This window comes from Centruroides vittatus, unplaced genomic scaffold (assembly GCF_030686945.1).
Source record: "Centruroides vittatus isolate TY-2023 unplaced genomic scaffold, ASM3068694v2 scaffold_946, whole genome shotgun sequence".
Classification (NCBI taxonomy): Eukaryota; Metazoa; Arthropoda; class Arachnida; order Scorpiones; family Buthidae; genus Centruroides; species Centruroides vittatus.
This window is the reverse complement of record NW_027122723.1, coordinates 388,937-411,371: the sequence shown is the minus strand read 5'-3', so window position 1 is coordinate 411,371 and position 22,435 is coordinate 388,937. Positions and strand designations below refer to the sequence as shown.

Here is a 22,435-nt window from a genome sequence, read left to right as displayed (position 1 = left end):
ACAATTTTGTGTAACAAAATATTTTCTTAAATTAATCAAATTTTTGTATGTTTAATGAAGGATTCGGACTGTCCAGGACCTCAGAAAAGTTAAACTAAAGCTATTGAATAGGGATAAATTTTCTAAACAACTAAATTTAACAGAATAGATATTGGAAATATATTTTGAAAATTATCAGAATGCTTTGTAAGTGAAGCCAAGGATTGAGTTAAATGAAACTCAATTTCTAAACATCAAACAATATCTGAATTTTTATTGAGTTTAAACGTAGGATAAGTTGGATTAAAATATCACAATATCAAGAGTTATCTAAAAATGTTATAAGAGAATGCAATCACAAAATTAAGTGGTTACTCATTTGACAAAACCAAACACTTTTGAGACAATAGTTTTGAATTTTAAAGATATGATTAATTGGGATTTTATATCTCGATATGAAGATTGAAATAAAGACTATTAAAAATCAAACTCTAAGATTAAATATAAATTTAGTTATATCAAAGTTTATCAGAACATTTAGTTAATGACTTAGATAGATTATATGTTTTAGACTAAAAATTGTTGTTAAATATCAAGAATTATCTGAAGATTTTATAATAAAACAAAGATAAAATTGATTGGTTTTGATGTTATTTTAAGGAAAAATTTCTTTGATAAATCTATTGAAAAAAATTAAAAAATTATTGTTTATTTGTTTTCTTTAAAAATGTTAAAATTTGTATGTTTATTCAATTTTTATGGGTGGTGCAGAAACCTCATCTAGCTACTCACAAAGTAGTTACTTTAGCCTATGTTCAGCAAAAAAAAACTAAATTTGTTGAGCTCTGTTGTTATTAAAACAAATTACAATCATTCAGTAATAACATGCAAAATACTTTAATATGAGGTGTCTTTTTTGATCTCCAGTGTGCTAGGTAAAAAAGTGATGTAGATAAAAACTGTTTTATTTTAAAACACTTTTTACACTTTTCAGCTACCTTTCTACATAATCATCATTTAGGCATTTATCATACTGTGGCACCAACTTTTCTATACATTCATCAAAGAAAGTTGTTACCAGGTTACTTTCATGCTGACCTTCAATTCCTCAAGTTTGTAATGGCTGCCTCATGAGTGAATATATGGAAATCATTTGATGCTAAGTCAGGGTTGTACAGCAGATGATCAAACACTTCCCACTTGTACTTCTGAAGGTGTTCCTGTGTGTAATGCAGTGTGAGGATGAGCATTCTAGTACAGAACAACTGCCAATAACAACATTCCTCCTCTCTTGTTTTGTATTGTTTGTCATAGTTGTCAAAGAGTCTTGCAGTATATTGCTGCAGTGATGTTCACATACAGTGATGGAACACCTCCAGAACATCAAATGGGAAGTGTATGATCATCCTCCATACAGCTCAGATTAGCACTGAGTGATTTCTATCTGTTCCCTCACATGAAGCAGTGGTTTGGAAAGCAGCAATTCCAAACTAATAAGGAGTTAAAGGCCAGTGTGAAAGGTTGAATCAGGCAGTAACCTTCTTTGATGGGGGTATAGAAAAGCTGGTGCCACAGTATGATAAATTCCCAAATCGAAATGGTGATTAGGTAGAAAAATAGCTGAAAAGTGTATCTAACTTTTGTAAATAGAACAGTGAAGATCACAAAACTGTTGTTTTTCCGAGCATATCAGAAATTGAAAAAATCCCTGTAATTGTAAATGCCTTCATATTGTATCCTGGCCACAGTTCCACTGGGGGCACTCACCAAGCAATGGGTGTTGTGACTTTTCTCAATGGATTTAACTGGTTTGTGGTGTAATAAATGAACACCTGATGGTCATCAGCCACCACTTGGCTCCAATGGACAGCTTTCAATTTTTTTCTGTTCTAATTGGCATCTCTATCTTCACTTCATGAAAGAGACCACAGGAATCTTTATCTTCAGTTTCTGAAAAAGAATATCAACTGTTATTTTGTTGAAGACATGAAGGAATTAAAAAGGATTACCTTTTTTTGGATAAAAAACTTGGCTCGGCTCTGATCTGGGTCAACAAAATATGGCAGAAACAAGTCCAAGTGATAAATGTCATCTTTGTCAATCAACATTATTCGATCTTCTCCGATGTACAAGGTCAGGTCAGTGCTGTTTTTCTGACAAGAATTATTCTATTTTTAATGTTGGGCTTATGGAAATTTAAATAGTGTAATGTAGTCTGCATAATGTGCACTTTATTCACATGTAAAGTCTTACCATCAAATCTGGTTCTAGTATTCTTATGTCACAACTTTCAAAAGTTTCCTTTATTTACAGGTTTTCACTGAGCTTTACTCCTGAACCTGGTTCCACCAGTTTCTTTATGGGATACACCAGGTGCATGACGCACATGCACAATGTGTAAAAGTGATACATGCGTAAAGCTCAGTATCAGTTCATGCTTCCAGAGTATCAAAGTTTATCAAATTTTTTTGTAATAAATAATGAATTTACAAAATTTTGCTATAAAATGGGGAAAGTCATAGTGAGACTGACAATTTTTAAGGAAGTGTATGGTAATGAATTTTCATCACAAACCAGAGTTTAAAAGTGGTACAGGAAGTTTGAAGAAGATAGGAAAGCTATGGAAGAGTATCTGCATCCAGACAGATCTTCTACAATGTGAAATAAATAATCAATCAGATTCAAGAGAAAATTATATGCAAATGTCAGCAAACAACTGATGATCTGGCCAAAAATTTAATTTTTAACAGTCTATTCTATAAGATCCTTCTTAACAATCTCAAAATGCATCATGTTTGCCAGTACATTGTCTCAAAAATGCTGACAGATGAACAACAAGTGGAATGATCCTTCAAGTATGGAGAACTGATTGCTGCAAATGATAAAGATCCTGATCTCTTAAACTAGGTGACAACTGGGGATGAAATATAATACCTGCATGACACATAAAGAGACAGTTTTTAAGTTGAAAGTCACCATCCTCTATGCATTGAAAAAAAGCATTGCAAGGACAAATTAAAAGGGAAAGTCATGTTCAAGGTTTCCTATGACAATAAGGGAGTCATTCATAAACAGTTCATCCTAAGAGTCACACAGTTAATAGAGATGTACTGTTCATTGTTATTCTGCAGTATTTATGCAAATTAATCAGGAGGAAGTCTTAAATTGTGAGCTGCAAAATCTGAAACCACAACAACCTTTATATTGCTCTCTACTTATACAGTAATACCTTACCAAACACAAGATATCTATTCTTTTCCAAATGCCTACTCTTAGGATTCGGCTCCTGAAGATTAAGGAGTCAATGAAGACGAGTTATTTCAAATCATCAGCTTGCTGTGCTAGATGTACTTTAAAAAGCTTTCCAGGATTTGTTTCCAGATGTGATATGAACATTAACAGAAATATGTTGTAGAAGACACATTACTTTGAAAAAAATATTGTAGAATCAATTGTTACTAGGCTTATCATAAAGTGACTATTTTTTTTTCTCATTTGTGACTAAATCTCATATAACTAATAAAATAATAAGCAATTATTTTGTTGACAGGCACATATAATTCTGAGTACCTCATTTCTGCTACATGAATTTGTTTATTGCAAATGTATAAACACAAAGGTTATGATTTATTAATGTAAAAAGATTATTAAACTATAACATATTTACCACTTTTGGGAGATCTATTTCACACAACAACTTCTGTGGAAAGTCATGGATAGGTTCTTTCTTAATTATGTAAGAAGGAATTTTCTCCTTTAGTAATACTTCTCTTTGGCGACTGATGTCTGTATTATCTTCATTTTGTCTACTAATGGAAATAAAAATTTTCAAAAAAAAATTCTTTTTATCTTTAAAAGATGCTCTCCAAAATGTATTTACCTTTCCTCAATTTCGGTAACCAGTGTCTTTGGACGCAATTTAATATTATGCACAGGCATTGATCCATGATACTTTTTATTCTTTAAAATAACATAAGATTCTGTTTTTCAACAAGATTTTAATTAGAATATTGACTATTTCATATTTTATTAAAACATAATAATTAAGTAGACTATTGTCACAAATGGAAAATCAATGATCATCATTTTTAAAATTTTCCATTAGTAGTAAGAAATATCAAGTAAAGAAACAAGTGAAACAGAAAACCAAAAATTGAGCTGGAACTGTCTAAGTGCATAAAATAATAAAAATATAATTAATAATAATAATTATACTTTTTCTGCAGAAGGCAAAATTCCTTATATGGCAAAGACCCATGGATCATAATAATCAGTTCATCCCATAGGATGTTGAAATTGTTTTGTTTTATGGATGGGTGAGACAGAGCCCAAAGCTTGATTGAGACTGAGCCTCGAGCTCATTAATTTTAATATAAATTGTTTCTTTTTGCTAGCGAACGTTAGGGCTTCAAATTAATGAATACTTTTTTGTTTTATTTTGCACAAACATTTAGTTTTTTATTAAATAGAATAAATAAAAATAAAAACTAATCTTATGTTTATCTCAGCAGAATGGTAAGAAGTTAACATAAACAAATGCTTTTGGTCTACTTCAAAGACCTGCATCAGGTTGTTGAAACACTTCAATATTCAAAAATGAAATGCTTCAAAGAACCTTGTATAAATTCAAATTCAATATCAAAACATTTAAGTAACTGATGCATGTATTAGAAGTAGACCGAAAGCATTTGTTTGTTTTAATTTTTTCACCATTCTGCTAGGTTAATGTGTTTGATATTTTTATTTATATACTTGCCTGGTTTATGTAAGAGTGAAACATTTAAATCAAATATTTGATATTTAACAGTATTAATGAAAAAACAGGTTCAATGCAGAAAAACTATTTTTTTTTCCATCTTTTCCACTAATTTTGAAATATTTTTTAATATAATTAAAACTACATTATAAATAAATAAATATTTATTTATTTATTTATAACGTGTATATATATATATATATATATATATGTTATGGACAAAGTGATTAATCAGGCATTATGAATAATGACCAAAAAGGGCCACAGTGTGATAAATATTGATTAATTTATCAAATTGACCAGTCATTATGTAGAACACTGCTATCACCAAGTCAAGCAAAGTGATGATACTACATTGAGGAGTGATCATCCAACCTACGCTAGCCAATCGGCACTCTGAGTTGCCGATTGAATCATGTTGAGTGCATATCATGTTTAGTACCGAATTTTAAATCGTGTGACATTAATTAATTTAATTAAAAAAACTCCACTTATTTCACTTAGAAATATTTATTTTTTGTGAATTATTTCAAAGTATTTTAAAAAGAACATGTAATCTTTTAAAACTAAGTACTATTAACTATATTAATTAAATAGTAAAATTTTACCTATGTGCACCACCATGGCGGTAGTCGCAACTGTTTGTGCTCCTGATGAATTCCTCCCGGAGGGGAGCTGCCGGCAGGCAGCCGATTGTTTAATGTCATTAGATATTGATACATACTAGTTATTGATATGTGTTCAAGAACTACTGTGAATCAATAACCAGTGACATTAAACAATCTGCGGCCTGCCGGCAACTCTCCTCTGGGAAGAATCCGTCAAGAGCACAAACAGTTGCGACCACCGCCAAATTCGGTACTAAATGCAATATGAACACACAACTCAGATGAGAGTGCTGATTGACTAGTGTATTTTGGATGATCACTCCTCAACGTATTATTAACACTTTGTCCAACTAGATCATTGATTCTCAAAGTGGGGCTCGTGAAAAATATTTGGGGGGGGGTCGCTGAAAAATTGATGCCAGATCAATTTTTTTTCAAATATTTTATAAATTTACTATGGATTCATGTTTAGAAATAATAGAAATAAAAAATATATAAAATAATTTTTACTTAAATAAACTGCACATATAAAAATAATATAAATATTTAAATACGAGCCTAAATATAATATTCATAAATTTGTGCGCTATTGGGAAATCCCCCGAGTTCCACTCTCCGCCTAAACTATGATAGAACAGTGTTGTCATTTGGAATGGTGTTCGCTAGCAGCATTGCATCTGTAGGCAAGTCGAGTTAGAAATACAGCAGAGCGTCGGTTATCCGAAAACCGATCAACCGAAAGCGTTTCAGTCAGCAAATTCAAATTTCTGCTAGTGCTGCGGCGCTGCAATATTTGGCTCTGTCTTGGGATACTCCGATATTATTTTGTTGATATACGTTTTTAGCTGGTAGCACTGGTGCGACCATAAGAGGGTACTTAAGGATGTGCCAGTATTTGAACGAGACTTTTTCCCATCGTGAGTGGTAAGTTTTGCTTGTTTTTCTGAGGACTGTGTTGTGCTGAATCAGAACGTTTTGAGACTAGATTAACTTCCGAAATGTAATGTTTTATGTTTTTATATTTTTCAATATATTTATTTTGTTCATGAAAAATAAAGAAATAATTTTTAAAAAATTTTGTTGGTCTTAACATTGACAAAAATTCAACACAAAGCGACACACAATGGAGAGAAATTTCAACATAGAATAGATTAATTAAACAAAAGAAATTAACTCCTCCTGAATTTAAATTAACCCCTTCCCTCCGGGATGTTTTTCTACACATACTCATTCTTTGGGGTCCTTTGAAATTTTTAAGTGCAAAAGGGGGGTCACGAACCAAAAAGTTTGAGAAACACTGAACTAGATGATAGCAGTAATCATAATGACTGGTCAATTTGATAAATTATTGAAATTTATTACAATGCCTGATTTTATTGGTCATTATGAATAATGCTTGTATTAATCACTTTGTCCATAACATATATATATACACAGGGTGGGCTAACAAAAATGAAATGGCAGAGTTTTTAGATAGTTGGATTTGTATTTAAGCAAATCGCTCGGACAGGTCGATTTTATTCTAGAGGAGGACATCTCAGAAATCATGCAAGAAAATCATTCAAGGAAAAAAAATTGATCATAAAATTAAGGTTGATCAAAAAAATTGATCATAATTCAAGAGCAGGCTCTTTATAGGGGAGAGAGAATCCATATCAATGATCTAATTAGTTTCTTTCTCTTTTACTTAAAACTGAAAGTTTGGCAGTGGTGATGGTAAACTCCTCAGCAGTTCTAAATAGCAAATATCTGATAGTTTTTAATTGGAATCTTGGTCTCTCTTTCAGGAGGAGCAGCTTTCTTTTTTGTGTTCTGCAAGGGATGTAGATAATTTCCTTCATTTAAGATTGGTTTTATGATCAGATACCTCAGTCTTAGTGTGAGATATATATTGCCTATGTACTACTGTTTACCAGTCTGGTCAATGACAACCTCATCCATTTAAATGAAGTCATTAAAGAAATTCAAAAGATTTATTTTCTTCTAAATAAACTTAGTAACCTACCATATACTAATAATCCCATTGTAGCAAGAATTTTGTTTGGATTACTTGACCCAATAAAACATATGGAATATTTTAATACTTACTTTGTTTTAGATTTTACATTTGTATTATAAATAACTATAAATAACTATTGGGAAACAAGCCAATAGTTATTTATATGTAATGTTTGTAAGTAAGGATATATATCCTTACTTACAAACATTACAGTATTTTAATTTAATTTATATATTCTCATAAATAAGACTAAAAAAGCAACTAAAATATCAAAATATTACAAAGTTAATGGTTTATGATACTTAAAATCTTGACCCAAATGACTGGAAATAAGATTACTCCCAGATGTGTACAATCTGCGAGTAATTTGTGTTTTAGTCAGCAATTGTATCTACCCCTTTTCAGTGAACATGTTGTTAATGATGCATGCCATAAGATGAATGTCATAAATCCAATTTAATTATTACAATAAAATTTAATGTATTGTATTTTAGAGTAACATCACATGCTCACAGCACTTCAAAGTAAAATTTTTGTGCCAAAGTCTCTCCAAATCCGAATAAAAGATTTGCTGCATTTGAGAATGTGTAGGCATAAGCCTTTGTCTCAATCTCTTAGCATCTGCAGATTTGCAAACATCTTGTTATCCCAATTTAAGAATTTAAGGAATACAGGACCTTTAGCATTTTTTTTTATATGTACTAATATCATTATGAAGTTATTATTTCCTTTTATCACTGAACATAATGGCAAAACAAAAGTTTGTCTAAGCAATTTATTTGTTGAATTTTGAATGTAGTGCCAAGTTGAGAAAGCCAATAAATTAATTTGAAAGCAATGTTTTTGGACCTATTTGGTCCATCCTCAGCTAGCTCTTCATACAAAACTTAGAACAATTATAAAATAGAATTGACAGTCAGATTTAGAATAATTTAAATATGAAGTTCCAGAATATAGAAGTTGTAAAATAGAAAAGACTACTAAGAACTTTAATTTAGATATAAATTTTTATAAAAACATTTAATAATTAAATGTTATGCTACATAATGACTACATATGAGTTTAAGTAAACTGGCTAAGAACTTTGTACAAATGGAGAAATCAATACTACTTGTATGTAGCAACCAGCTCAAAACTACATATAGATCTTGGGCATCATGTGAGCTAATTAGTTTAGTATGTTCAGAAAAAATGAAAATATACAATTATTCTAATAATCTAAGCTGAGATAGCAATCTTGTTTCTGAAATTAAAACAGGAGTGTTCCATGTAACTTTACAGTCATTTTTGAAGCCCAATAATTATAGTAAAGTGATATTGGTAGGGTTCCTTTAGTAATTACACTAATGCTCTTTTGTCCTTTTAGATAAGGATTTACATATAGAACCAATATAGTATAAACTATCTGTGTGTTTGACCAGTTTAATCATATACAGTGAAACCTATGTCAAATGACTACTTTGAGCTTGTCCCTTCAGTGATCACTGTATATCCGTGTTATCATCACGTCATTAATTTGACCTTTCTCTCTTAAGATTTGCATTATTGTAGATAATCTCTTAGCATTTATATGCATGGGTGAATCCTGTATATAAGGTGTTACTAATGTTAGACAATCACAGACAAATTCCTTGTGCCATTAAATAGTTCAAAAGTAAATTAGTATAGTTTCAGAATTGTAGGTGTATTGATACATGTAACCACTTACAAAAATGTTTCTTTCATTATAACTAACTACAGGTATTAGTGCTAACAAACCTGGAAATTCTCAAAATCAGTTAACTGGTTTTCAATAGCATGAGTTTTTAAATATTAGATGTCAAAACAAGTTTAAAAAGAGTTTTGAATTCAGTAGAATTAATGTTTTGTTATTGAATTTTATTAATGTTAATTAAGTACTACACTAAATACTAGCCATGATTCACAAATATGCCTATATCACATATTATTTCCATCAAGAAGAGGTTAGTGTTTCTTTGATATTGGTGAATGCTAGAGTATTTAACAAATAGCATTTGAAAAACTATCATTTTAAAATTAATTCATACTAGTTTTCACATTAATGTTTAATTTTAAAATTTAAATGTTGGTGATACATGGCATTATTTTAAAAAAAGGATGGATGGTAAATTAGTCCCATATACAAATTGTAATGTTACATTGAAATTTTCTGACAGTACATCAGTTATATGGAATTATCTTAATTCCATGGATACTTTACTGAAAACTAATTACCAAATAAGCAAGTAAACACAATGATACCATAACAACAATATCAATTTCATTGTCCATTCAAAACTGGTTCCCAGTTTTTGCTAAAAACATCATTTCCTGAAAACCAATTAATCAGTTTCACTAAAAGTTGATTTTGTTGACGGCACTAACAGATATTTTTATAAAAAGTGAATTCCTGTTAAAACACTCCACAAAATTTTACAGTGTCATTTTGGTGTTTTCTGTCTGATGGTACAGCCATGTGGTCTGCACCCTCCATAGTCCCAAGCAATAATATAAAATAAATTTAAAATCCAATCGATATAATAAGAAATGCTTACTGGAACTAAACCCGAAATTAAATCTATTTCACGCCTTTAATGTGTCCAGCATACTGTTAAATTTTCATAAAAACGTTTTCGATCACTTTTAGAGATCTTCATCAGTTACAGATTACAAAGAACGAACAAAATTCGAATTTAAAAAGATCGAATGTTTCGGTGAAAAACGTAACTCCGTTCATAATGACGTCACCACTAACATAAAGAAATTAAAAAATTGAAAAATTAAATAACTCAAATAATTCTAGTCCCCGTGTATAAATTACCCAATGGTAAAAAACCAAATAAGATATGAATGAAGAGAAGCGGCTAGTGCGTAGATGTGAAATTACATCGTGTCCATTTTATGGAAAGACTTCTAGGCGGTTGCTAAGCTGTCCGAGTCTCTATGATTGATGCAGTGTTTGCTGAGGTGCGCCTTGTGTATCTCCATTTTTTCTATGTGTTTTACAGCTTGTGCTGATCTGGTAGACTTAATGATCTCCGCCTTGTCCCAATAAACCGTCACGTCCTGCTCCTTGGCGAATGCCGCCAGTACCGTACTATCAACGTTTTTATTGACTGCGTATTTATGTTCCTCGATCCTTTTTTTCAAATTCCTCATGGTAGCCCCTACGTACACAAGGTCGGAGTTGAATCTATTATCTCTCAACGGTATCGAGTAAACTCCTGTGAGGGTGTCGTATCTATATCTTTCCTTGTCATTTCTCAAAAGTCTATAAACCGTGGGATTACGTCTATAAACTATGCGGATATTCCTTTTTCTGGCCACTTTCTTAGTGACTTGGTTTAAAAACGGTATGTAATTAAGGACAATCCTTTCTTTCTGCTCATTTTTCTTTATACGTCGGCTGTGTGGCTGGTAGGTCTTAATAAGGGTATCTATCGTTTGTCTTCTGTACCCATGTTGAATCGCTATTTCGCGTATGTAATCTAACTCTCTGTACGTATCATAAATGCTAGTACAGTGCATGTGAGCTCTCTTTATCCATGATTTAAAAGCCGTTAATTTTAGGTGTTCCGGGTCTGATGAATTCCTGGGAATGATGTAAGGTTGATAAATAGGCTTGCGGTATACTTTCGTTACTATGTGCCCCTCTCTGCATATAATCTCCAAATCAAGAAAATTAACTTGTCGCTCCACTTTCCTGTTCTGAAAATTTAACAGTATGCTGGACACATTAAAGGCGTGAAATAGATTTAAAATCCAATCGATTTAAACCTGAAGTCATAATTCATCTGAGAACATGCATTTGCTAAAAGCTAGTTGATAGATATAAGTTATTGACTATTAATTGTGTTTAGGACAAATTAAGACTAAAAATAAAACTATCTTAATAATATTTCTTAAAATCTTAAATTTGCAAATAATTTTGTTAATTATGTATGCAGTTTATTGTAGACCTAAAACATTTTTGTAAACTTGATAGTTACTCATTGCCAAGTGATTATAACAGCTATTATACTGCATGAGAAATTGCTAATAATTGTTAGTGATATATATAATATAGCTTTAACATGTATTAGTAATATTTTTGTCCACTATATTGGGAATGCATTTTGTAGCCAATAACTTATTAATTTAATGTAACTTTATTAATATCAGTTGTAGAATATTTATCCAACAAGTTAATTTTTGTTCTTCCTTCAGGAACAACTGAAATATGGCAAGTTCCCAACAGCCCATCTTTTGTACCAAGGTTTATTTTTTGATACACTGAACTGAGTTTGAGAATATCAGCATCCATTTCAATATAAAAAATAATAATAATAATATTAACACAAAATTAAACATACAAATTAACTTGAACTTAAACAAATTAAATTAAATGTCTAAGTTATTATTTCTAGTTACCTTTATCAACAGAAATATGATATTTGTCTTCAATCCCATCTAAGCACACAGTGATTAAAAACTGTTTGAAAACTTTGCTATTAGTCACTTTTTTATAATAATCACTATTGATAACAATATCATAAACTGAACAAGTCTGACCACCTACAAAAGAGAAATTAATTTTATTTAATAATATTTTTTGTAATTACTTTATATTTTAAAACAAACTGTAAATAGAAAACACAAAGTATACATTAATAAAAATTACATTGCATTTAACATTGTTTAACCGAGCACTGACAAGGTGATGTGTGACAAATCCCAACACTTTTCTAAAGGCAATAACTTTTGAAAGTTGCTAAGTATTACACCTTACCTCGTCAATACTATTATAAAAATTTTCTATACTTAGATGTAACAAGACAAAAAAAATTATTAACAAAAGTTAGTTATTTAGTTAATTTGTTTCTATATTATTAAGTATGGTTTCTTTCAAAAAAAAGAGCAGACACATTTAAGAAACTTGTTAGAAGACTGATGACATACCAGACTATTGATTCTGATAATAGTGAGAACGAAATTAGCAATGATACCAAACAAGATGAAGAAGAAACTGCCAATGAAGAAAAGCTTATTAAGGTCTTCCCAAAAGTTTAGGCAAAATGATTTTTCATGAAAAACTTTTAAAATACTGAACATTCACAATTGACTTAATAAGACAAATGAGATCACAACGCATCATAATAAATGTCATTAAAATGATAAATTTAAAAATTTAATAGTTATTAAATTACTTAGAATATGTTAATAACTGCCGCTTCTCCCACACCAGGTTGTATAAACAAAATTAAATACCTTCTATAACTGGCGTGAAATATTTTTAAATTGGGGAATGTTTTCGCAGCCCCTCCTGAGCTCTTCCTCAGGCCAATTTTTTGCTGGAACCGGATTCGATAATCGAATATTTTAAATAAATGGAACGTTTTCCGTTTCAAAAGTTCAGGTACGTGCGGCAACCGCCTGCCATTCTAAACATTTAAATTTCTTTTATTCCTAATTTAAGAAATAAAAGAAATTTAAATGTTTAGAATGGCAGGCGGTTGCCGCACGTACCTGAACTTTTGAAACGGAAAACGTTCCATTTATTTAAAATATTCGATTATCGAATCCGGTTCCAGCAAAAAATTGGCCTGAGGAAGAGCCCAGGAGGGGCAGCAAAAACGTTCACCAGTTTAAAAATATTTCATGCCGGTTATTGGTTATAGAAGGTATTTAATTTTGTTAATAACTGCTACTTTACAACTGGTTAATATTTGCCAAAAATAAACAGGCATCGTCAGGCATGACAATGCCTGTTTAACATGAGCAAAAACGTTCGCACTTTATGTATAATTTTATCACTGGTTCTTTAGGTTTTTGCAGTGCTTATTTTTTTTACTTGAAATAATAAAAATTTTGTTAAATTTTGCTGTCCCAAAAGTTTAGTAATAATAAAATTTTTTCTTTTGTTTCTGAGCAAATTACTACACAATTTCATAATTTGTAATGAATGACGTCAGTTATGACCATTAACAATAAAATCTCTTGAAATCTCATTTTTATAAAGGTTATTTTTGGAATTAACAAAGAAATAATGATGCCTAAAGATGATTCAAGATGCCTAAAGAAAATCAATTTTCTTCAGAAGAAGTATAGTAGAGTCCCACTAGTCCGAACACCGCCAATCCGAACGTCCGCCTGATCTGAACATGTTTCAGTCCGGTGGAGAGGAAATTTTTTAGCTTGCAAAATATACATTTTTTTTGTATTTTTCAGTTGAATTTAAATAGTATTAATGGTACAAAAAGATTTAGAATTCCACAACAAAAAAAATTGTATTTTGTTGTAGTACTGTATTAATACTGTACAAAATTAATAAATCAGTGTTTGACATGGCTTATTAAAACAGCAGATTTATACTGTACTTACACACAAAAACAGAAACAAAAGTCATTGATGGTGTTGGATCTATATAAACCGGACCTGCTTTACTGCTTGCTTTGGCATTATTTCAATTGTTCGGCTAATCTGAACAGGGCTCCGTCCCAATTAGTTCGGACTAGTGGGACTAACTGAAATTTGGAGATTGAAAGCAAGTGGACATTCATTTACTGAAATTTCAAGCAAAATAGGTCAGGAATATATAAAGTTTTGGCAAGAAAAGAAAATTTTAAATCAGCAACACATTCAGATCAACCTAAAGTAACATCGCTTACAGATGAAAGATGTATTATTAGACTGGTATCGTGACTAAATTTATCATTTAGACAAGTTTTTAGAGAGTCTAACTAAAATATTTCTGAAAATACTATGCAAGAATAATAAGTAAAAATCCTTATATTAAACTAACAAGAATGTGTAAAAACCACCTCTCAAACCTGAACATCATAAACCAAGATTGGAATGGGCCAAAAGTTACATGCCACAGAAAAATGAATGGTTAAGTACTCTCCAGTAATGGAAAAAAGCAGAACTTAGATGGTTCTAATGGCTGGAATTACTACTGGCATGATCTGAAAAAAAGAAGACCAGATGTTTTACAGCAAACAACAAAGTGGTGGCTCTTTAATGGTGTAGTAAGCATTTGGAATCAATGAAATTTCCAGTCTAGCATTTATTTCTGGATTTCAGACTTCAGAACATTATCAAGACACCTGAGAACATCACCTTCGTACAGCAGAAATGACAGGTGGTCCAAATTAGACACTTTAAAAGGACAATGCTCTCATTCATTGTTCAAATTCAACCAAACAATGGCTTCAGAATCAAAACGTTATGAAACAGCCTGCAAGTCATAACTGAAACCCAACAGAAAAGTTATGGGGAATAATGGCAAGACAGGTGTATGCAGGTGGTTGTCAGTTTTCCAATGTTACAGAACTTAAATGTGCAATTGAGGATTCATGGTATGACTTGAAACCAGAATTGTTACACACACACTTGTGAATTCAATGCCAAATCACGTGTATGATGTTATTGAAAATAATGGAAGCACAATTAGCCATTAAAAATTTTTTTTAATGTAATTTTTGAAATTTACCTAAACTTTTGAGACAACAATGTTTAGAAAAATTTCTATTTTTGTAAGAATTTTAATAACTACTAAATTGTTAAATTTATCTTTTTAATGATATTTAATGTGATTTCATTTCACTTATTAAATCAATTGAAAGTTCAGTATTTTAAAAGTTATTCAAGAAAAATCATATCCCTAAACTTTTGGGACAGACCTTAGTGAAGAATGCACTGTTGATCAAGATAAAGCTGACAGAGAAACTGTTGAAGATGCTGGTTGAAGCTAAACATTTTATTGAAAATGATGGAACTACAAAATGGGATAAAAAGATACCAAAAATAGTTCAAACAAGATGTGATATAGATTCTAGAATTGGCTTAAGTAACAGATCCTTAATGCAAAGATTTAAAGAGCACCAATATGATATTAGTAAAAGCAAATATAGTAGAGCTCTAGCACAATATGCAAGTGAGCAAGAAGTGTCTTCACAATGGGCAGAAGCAAAGCTTTCAAAACACACATTTGATAACCATAAATTAAGAACCATGAAGGTGTTTGAAATATTTGCTGCAACACTTAAAGGAAGCTGCATTAACAACAAGCAATTATTTATTGTGACATCATCACAATGCCAGACTGCAATTTTTAATCATATTTTTAATTTATTTCATTTAAAATATATGCTCTCCACCTCAAATTAGTACTGTAGTGTCTTGCCCCTTTAAATCATACTTTTCCATTAGAAATGGAGTCATACTAGTCATCTATTAACTGCTTTCAGGGGAAAATTTTTGAATTGAAGTAACTACTTCCAGTTTGTATTGGAAGTTCATGTATAGTTAATCGGGCCTCCTGCCCCTAAAGTTTCCACATCTGGTTTCATCCATTTAATTCCATTCTCGAGATTAAGGAAAGACTGACGGACAGACAGATGACAGTGGGAATTTGTAGGTATACAATTTTTTCAATTAAAAAACTATATCCATATCTAAGGCATGGCAATCTATATTAGAAATCCCCTAAAAAAATAGCAGCAACCAATAAATAATATATGCATATGGTATTTGAGTATTTTTCGGAAAATACTCAAATACCATATTTACTTACATATAAGATGAGGATTTTAGTCATTTTTCACTGCTTCAAAAACCTAGGTTGTCCTATACATGTGAGCAAAGGATCCTTTACATTTTGCAATAATTTTTGTGAACCATGTATAGTTCACACTCACAGTGCTATTGAGGTCAAGGTGAATGTCATTTTCAAAGAGATGATCCGAAAACAGCTGGTCACTTAGCAATGATTATAAATGTAATTATTTCATATTTGTTAAATTAGTATTTTTAATGAATATTTGTCAATGTAGAGCATCAAGTGGTTACTGAAAGTCTCCACTAAGATTTCTTAAAAACACTTATGCATAAAAAGTCTATATTCAAACCAAAATGAAAACTTCCAATAGAATATTCATAGTTTACACACCTTATTACCACAATAAAATTGTGCTTAAAAGTTTATATACTAGCATATACAGTATTTTAATTCTCTATTTGATCAAAAATTATTTTGGAAACTTTTTCAATTTTGAAAATTTGAGTAAGCTGAAACAGATTTACCACTATTATAGTAAATTTGAATTTAATAATACAATAAATATAAACAACAGTGAAGTTCATTATTTCAAGTTTTCTTTGTTTATGACAAACATACTAATTTTACAAACATATAAATTACCTTTATCTTTATCTTCTCGACATTCACCCAGACTCATAGGAATACGATAGGTAGTAGGATCATCTGAATTAAGTATAGAGACTAGTAAATCCTCATCAATTTCACGAGGTTCTGGTAACTGCAAAAAGTACACCTTGATTAACATATAAAAGATAAAAATTTGTTTTGTGTCTTAACATCTTAATTATATTAGTTTCAACTCTTAACATTTAGCCATTTTAAAAGTAAATAAGGCACAGTATTGTACACTAATTATTTCTTATATATGAAGTTTATAAATAGTAGGTTTATGTCATGTGTATTATGATATAAGTCTACTATTAATTAGTAAGGCTTTAAAAAATTTACCTCTGGAGAATGGCAGACATTTAAGAACACTTTTCCATCCTCATCGTCTTTGGTCTTAATACAGAATCCAGGAGTCGGCAGAATGGTTTTGCATATTCCCTCCGGATCACCAGATGACAGAGGCAAATTCAGTTGCTTCAATTCATCGCTGGCCTAAGTAGAAAAAACCAAACATGGATTTCTATAGTATTTAAGCAAGACTTTTATAAATTACTCAATAAACTTCACCAGTGACCAGAAAATTATAGATGATACACAATGGTTAAAAATTTGTAGCTGAGTGAGTAAAAAGATAAAAACTAAAACGTCTCTACACAATCATGAGTGTAGGAAAAAGATTCCATAAACAACAGAGTTACATCATCGTTTTTCTTATTAAATACAAATTATAAGTAAGGTGGCAAAGGTAAAGCCTTGTTTGAACAGACAGCAGCCATTCAAAGTTTGAAGAGAAAGGATGCATTTAAAGTATCATTTATCATGCAATTAATAATGGTTAGAAGTAATAAAAGTATAAAACTTTTAAATACAAGGTTCCTACTCAAATTCTTTTTTAAATTCCATGATTTTCCCTGACCAACTTTGTACAAATTCTTATGTCCCTTACAGTACAGCACATTAAAAAAATAAAACAGCATTTGACTTACTATACACATATGCTATTGCTTCTTTGACTTTTTAATTAGTTATTTTTTCTTATTTTTATAATTGCTGAATTATTAAAATTAAAAATAAAATATTTTATTAAATTAAAATGTTTATCCTGTTAGTAATCTACAATCATAAATCTACAATGCTTTGAAAAAAAAAAAAAAAAGCCATTATTTATTCATTAACAAATCCTGTATAATCCATGTACAAAAGTATATATTTATTATATTTATCTCTTAATAAATATCCTGAACTTTATAAAATATTAATAAACTGGAAAAAATCAGAAAATGTTTCGTAATGCAAACAAAATTATTGAAATAAAAATGATAATAAATAATACCATTTAATTTAAAATTATTCTATTTTTTATACTTTGTTATCATTTCTTTTATCAGATCATTAACATCTGTCCTCAAATTGAGAATGTAAACTGTAATTGTGAGGGATTCAGAAACAGTTAAAATATTTCAAAAAATTTTAATCAATGTTAGATTATTAAGTTTATTACAGATTTTTCTCTCAAATTCGTAATACTAAATTATTAATACAGCTGTTTTAAAGTTTACAAATGACAATTGATATTGCCATGTTATATTTGGGACTTAGTTTGATCCCATGGTATTTTGCAATGCTCTCCTCCCAGTTGCATTTTATAACTCTTCACATAAACAATCAATATTAGTTTTTAAAATTAATCTGCACTATCAGTAAAAGAAGTAAACGTCTGTAATAACTGTGTGAACATTAAAAGTTTAAAAAAATACACAAAGTGATCACAATTTATAAGGTCTGATTTGAATGATTTAATACAATCTTACATTGAAACAGAAAAATAGGTCTTATGTGTACTTATTAACATTGTGTAACGCTTGATTATTAAATCTAAAATTGTAAAAAATGTAAAAATTAACTCATTTCATATTGTTTGCAAAGTTTAAAAAACTGCTTAAGAACTTGGTCTTTGGGTATAGTAAAAATTGATGAATAGCAGTTGTGCTTTCTTTATATTTCTATTAGACAAACCCCACCCACATATTAAGACAACATTTCACTGTTTTAATATTCTTATCAACCATGCATCGTTATTTAAATTAAAAAAAAAAAAATTTTATACAAATTTTGAAAAACTGGAAGAACTTCATGTCTTTAAGTACAAAATACCCCAATGACATGCATTAACCTAGTGTTTCTCAAACTTCACCTTCTGGTAAACCTGTTTAATAAATTTTAATGTGCCATTTACCTAATTTGCATAGTTGGCTGTCAATATATTTGCCTAGTCCCACAGAGATTTGTGGACCACACATTGTTCAGAAATCTGCTATCTGAATTATCTCAACAACCTGGACACTAAAATACTCAGGATAAAAAACAAATATAATAAAATAGAAATTATTTGAACATTTGGAAATTACTAAATTAAAATAAAAACTTATAAAATGAACTTAAACAATGGTCTAACTATTTGTGACATCTGGAAACCACTCCTCCTTAACAGGTAGTATCCACAAGCGATTCTATTCCACCCCCCATCTGATGAGGTTATTCTGCCTTTCCATATAGATACAATTGCATTCTGCAAGTGCAACTGTGAACTTAAGGATGATCCAAACTCTGCCCGCCTCTACCTTATGTAACATTAAATACTTAGTTTACTCTTTTGGTTTTTAAACATTGTATTTTTTATCCATCTATCCATTTACTAACAATCTATACCATTTTATAATGTAATCATCTTAAACTTTACTTACTTTATAAGTTTTTTGATAATCTGAAACCATGTCGTTATTCTTATTTGTTGCTTAAACACTATATAGTGTGATTAATCGATCACATGGCATTTCTTCATCTTTTATTTCAGTCTCAACTGAAATAAAAGATAAGAACAAATACTTTATAACCATTTTATTTATCCTCCTTTATTTTATCTTATACAGCAATCCTTGTAAACAGATTCTACTCAGTCAATTACTCAATATTTTCTTTAATGTCAATTTGTAACCAATAATCAACTATGTAAGTTAAAAAATTTTTTAAAAATATTATATGTATTATTATGTATGATGTAATCCTTATCTATCTTCCTTTTGTAAAGTATAAGGACTGAAGAGGGGTCATTAAGACCCGAAATGCATTTCCTCCAATAAAACCTATAACAACAACTGCTTCTTGTAAGGTGTTATTGAAAACAAAGTAAATAGCTTTTAATTCTTTAAAATCTGCAACAAAACCAGTAACAGAATGTTTAATTAAATAAAAATTTCTATTATTCAGCACTATACACTGTGCAAAAATTTTCAGTGTTTTCAGACAATGTTTGCAACAATGTCAAATAAAAAAAGCAGTTAAATATCTCAGAACGGATAGATTTATGAAAGAAGGTAATGCAACATCTAGAAATCTGGCAAGGAGAAATGCCTCCCAGGAAGACTTTCTACAAGAAACTGACTCTATTTAGGGTGTTAAGATTTGTGAAGAAAACCTGGCAAAGTGCACGACTACAAGCAGAGCATGGAGCACAGGCAGTAGTACCGGTTTGGATAATAACTATTTTCGGCAGGTAGAAGTTAATGTAGAGGTCTCAAACTCAAACACAGCAAAAGGTCAATCAAATACACATACAGTAGGGCAGGGATGGGCAACCTTTTTCTACATAAGGGCCGCATTTTAAAACTTTTGAACTAATGCAGGCCGCATACAAGAGAGAGAAAAAAAAATGTTGATAAATCAGGATAATTTATTCATATATAATTATAAATTAGCATAGGTATAGTTAATTTAGCTTCTGGAACTGATGTAAACGTAATATATTGGAAATATTTGATTAAATATTCATCACTGCTAGTTTTAAATTAGTTTCGAGGTGTCTGTTAGCCGGTTTCTTGTTTTAATTTTTACTAAATTCATTGCGGAAAAAACTATCCACATACATAGGTTGTAGAAAATAACATTTGAATTTTTGTTGCATACTTCCTTAAGCTGGGAAATTGATATATTTATTCACATTTTATGCGTTGCAGGCTGCAAAATATATGAATGTGGGCTCTACTGCAGGTTGCCCATCCCTGCAATGGAGCATCGATTATCCCAATATCGATAAACCGAAACATCGGTTAACCGAAGGCGTTCCAGTCGGCAAACTCAAATTTCCAGTCGGGAGGGAGAAGAGTGCAAACTCAAAATTTGAGTTTGCACTCTTCTCTCTCCCTGCCAACCTAAACTGTAAGCCTACTTTAATGTACTGCATTATGTAAGGTATGTATTTGTAAGACGTGTGATACAAATTATATACAGTACAGTTTTGTGTTTAATGTATTTTTCGTAAGTGATCAGTTATCCGAACAACCCCAGTCCCAAACTGTTTTGGATAATTGATGCTCTACTGTATATCAGACGCACGTCACATTCATTATATTTTTAACTATTATAAAATGGCAAAAAGCTTAATTTTGAGGGTAGGGACGAGTTTTATAAAACAAAAATTGTAAATGATAATAACGAATACAATCGTCATTAAATACCAATTCCGGAAATAGGTGCGACCCCATTCATCTCCCCACCCCTGGACCTTTAATCACCAAAATTTAACAGCATCGACCCCTCTAATAAACAAACATCCCAGGAAAATTTCAGCAATTTTCGACAAAAAGCATGGGAGTTATTAAGCTTCGAAGAGGGTAAACAAAATCGTGCTTCCACGAGGGCAGCGCGATTTTGTTTACGCTCTCCTCACGAAACGAGAAAATAATTCGCCTGGTGGACCCCAAAGTTTACTGTTCTTTGCTGGGTATAGGCCTACCGCAACCTTAATTGGCGTTAAAAGGAGGAACGTTCGGACGGCCATCCTACCTCAATTAAAAGATTCTCGAAACTTTTATCTCCTCCTTCCCCCACTTCTAAAAAATTACCGCTCATTTCGCACCAGACGTCTCTAACCGCTCGACTCGTGTCTTCCTCGGTCTTTCGCCGTCGACGGAAGCGACTCCACGTTGCCAGACCAAGAAAATACGAACGTCTAGACCCCAGACAGCATTAATGTCATTTCTTCCACACCGCGGCGCATAGGCGACGTCGGCTTTAGAGCCCGATCCCGAGAGTAATAAAACTAGCTTTTCTATCGTTGTTAAAATTACCGTCGACGTCGACCCACTCGTTATATATTAAATAAAACGGAACGTAGCCGGTGTGGTTTAAAATATAATCGTAGACAAAGCTTTTAAACAGGGGTATTAAGGCTGTAAGCACGTAAAGGACCACGACGGCAGTGGGGAAAATATTTAGGTGCGGGCTGTGTTATCCAGTGGCGTAGCTATTGGGGTGCGGTAGGCGCGGTCCGCACCGGGCCCCTGGAAAACGATAGGCTCATGGGGGCCCCAAAATCACGAAAAAAGACCCGAAAAATTTTTTCGGTGCCCACAAATCTGGTTTCGCACTGGGCCCGGAAAATCCTAGCTACGCCACTGTGTTTATCTATTTATCACGAAAAAGAAGTTTTTTAATAGGGATGGCCGCCATATCGGTGCATATTGTCCTATCGGAGATAGTATAGGTAGAATATATAATTAAACTACGAAGTATGTATACAGTATATTGTTTATCTTTTCGTCTATAAGAATATCGTTTCAATAGGGAAAAAAAGTGATCACGTGACATAGGTGTCGCGCATATCGATACGGTTGTAAACAAGCTGTTCCGTTCGAAGGATAGCTTACTTTATAATAATGGAAGAACGAAAATATTTTTTAGGAAGGTTAACAACGGTACAATTAAAGGAAGAATTAAAGGTTAAAGTTTACCTAGAGAACCCCAATGGCCTCGCTTCCGGTAATCTCGACGGCAGGTGATGTTAGAAATTCGGTGTAGGTGGCGCAATTTTTAAATTAACGCTATCGTATGCAAATTTTTTGTTT

General features: G+C 31.3%; 1 protein-coding gene across 1 annotated transcript; it reads right to left on the bottom strand.

The window, feature by feature from the left end:
- Positions 1-860: 860 nt before the first annotated feature.
- On the bottom strand, positions 861-21,518 carry LOC136990587 (PIH1 domain-containing protein 1-like). The gene is made up of 8 exons (XM_067288979.1): positions 21,375-21,518; positions 16,872-17,024; positions 16,524-16,641; positions 11,753-11,896; positions 3,860-3,959; positions 3,647-3,788; positions 1,989-2,132; positions 861-1,929 (listed from the first exon to the last, which is right to left on the bottom strand). The coding sequence occupies exons 1-8, from the start codon at positions 21,438-21,440 to the stop codon at positions 1,888-1,890; spliced, it is 909 nt and encodes a 302-aa protein (XP_067145080.1). The 5' UTR covers positions 21,441-21,518; the 3' UTR covers positions 861-1,887.
- Between the last annotated feature and the right edge of the window lie 917 nt (positions 21,519-22,435).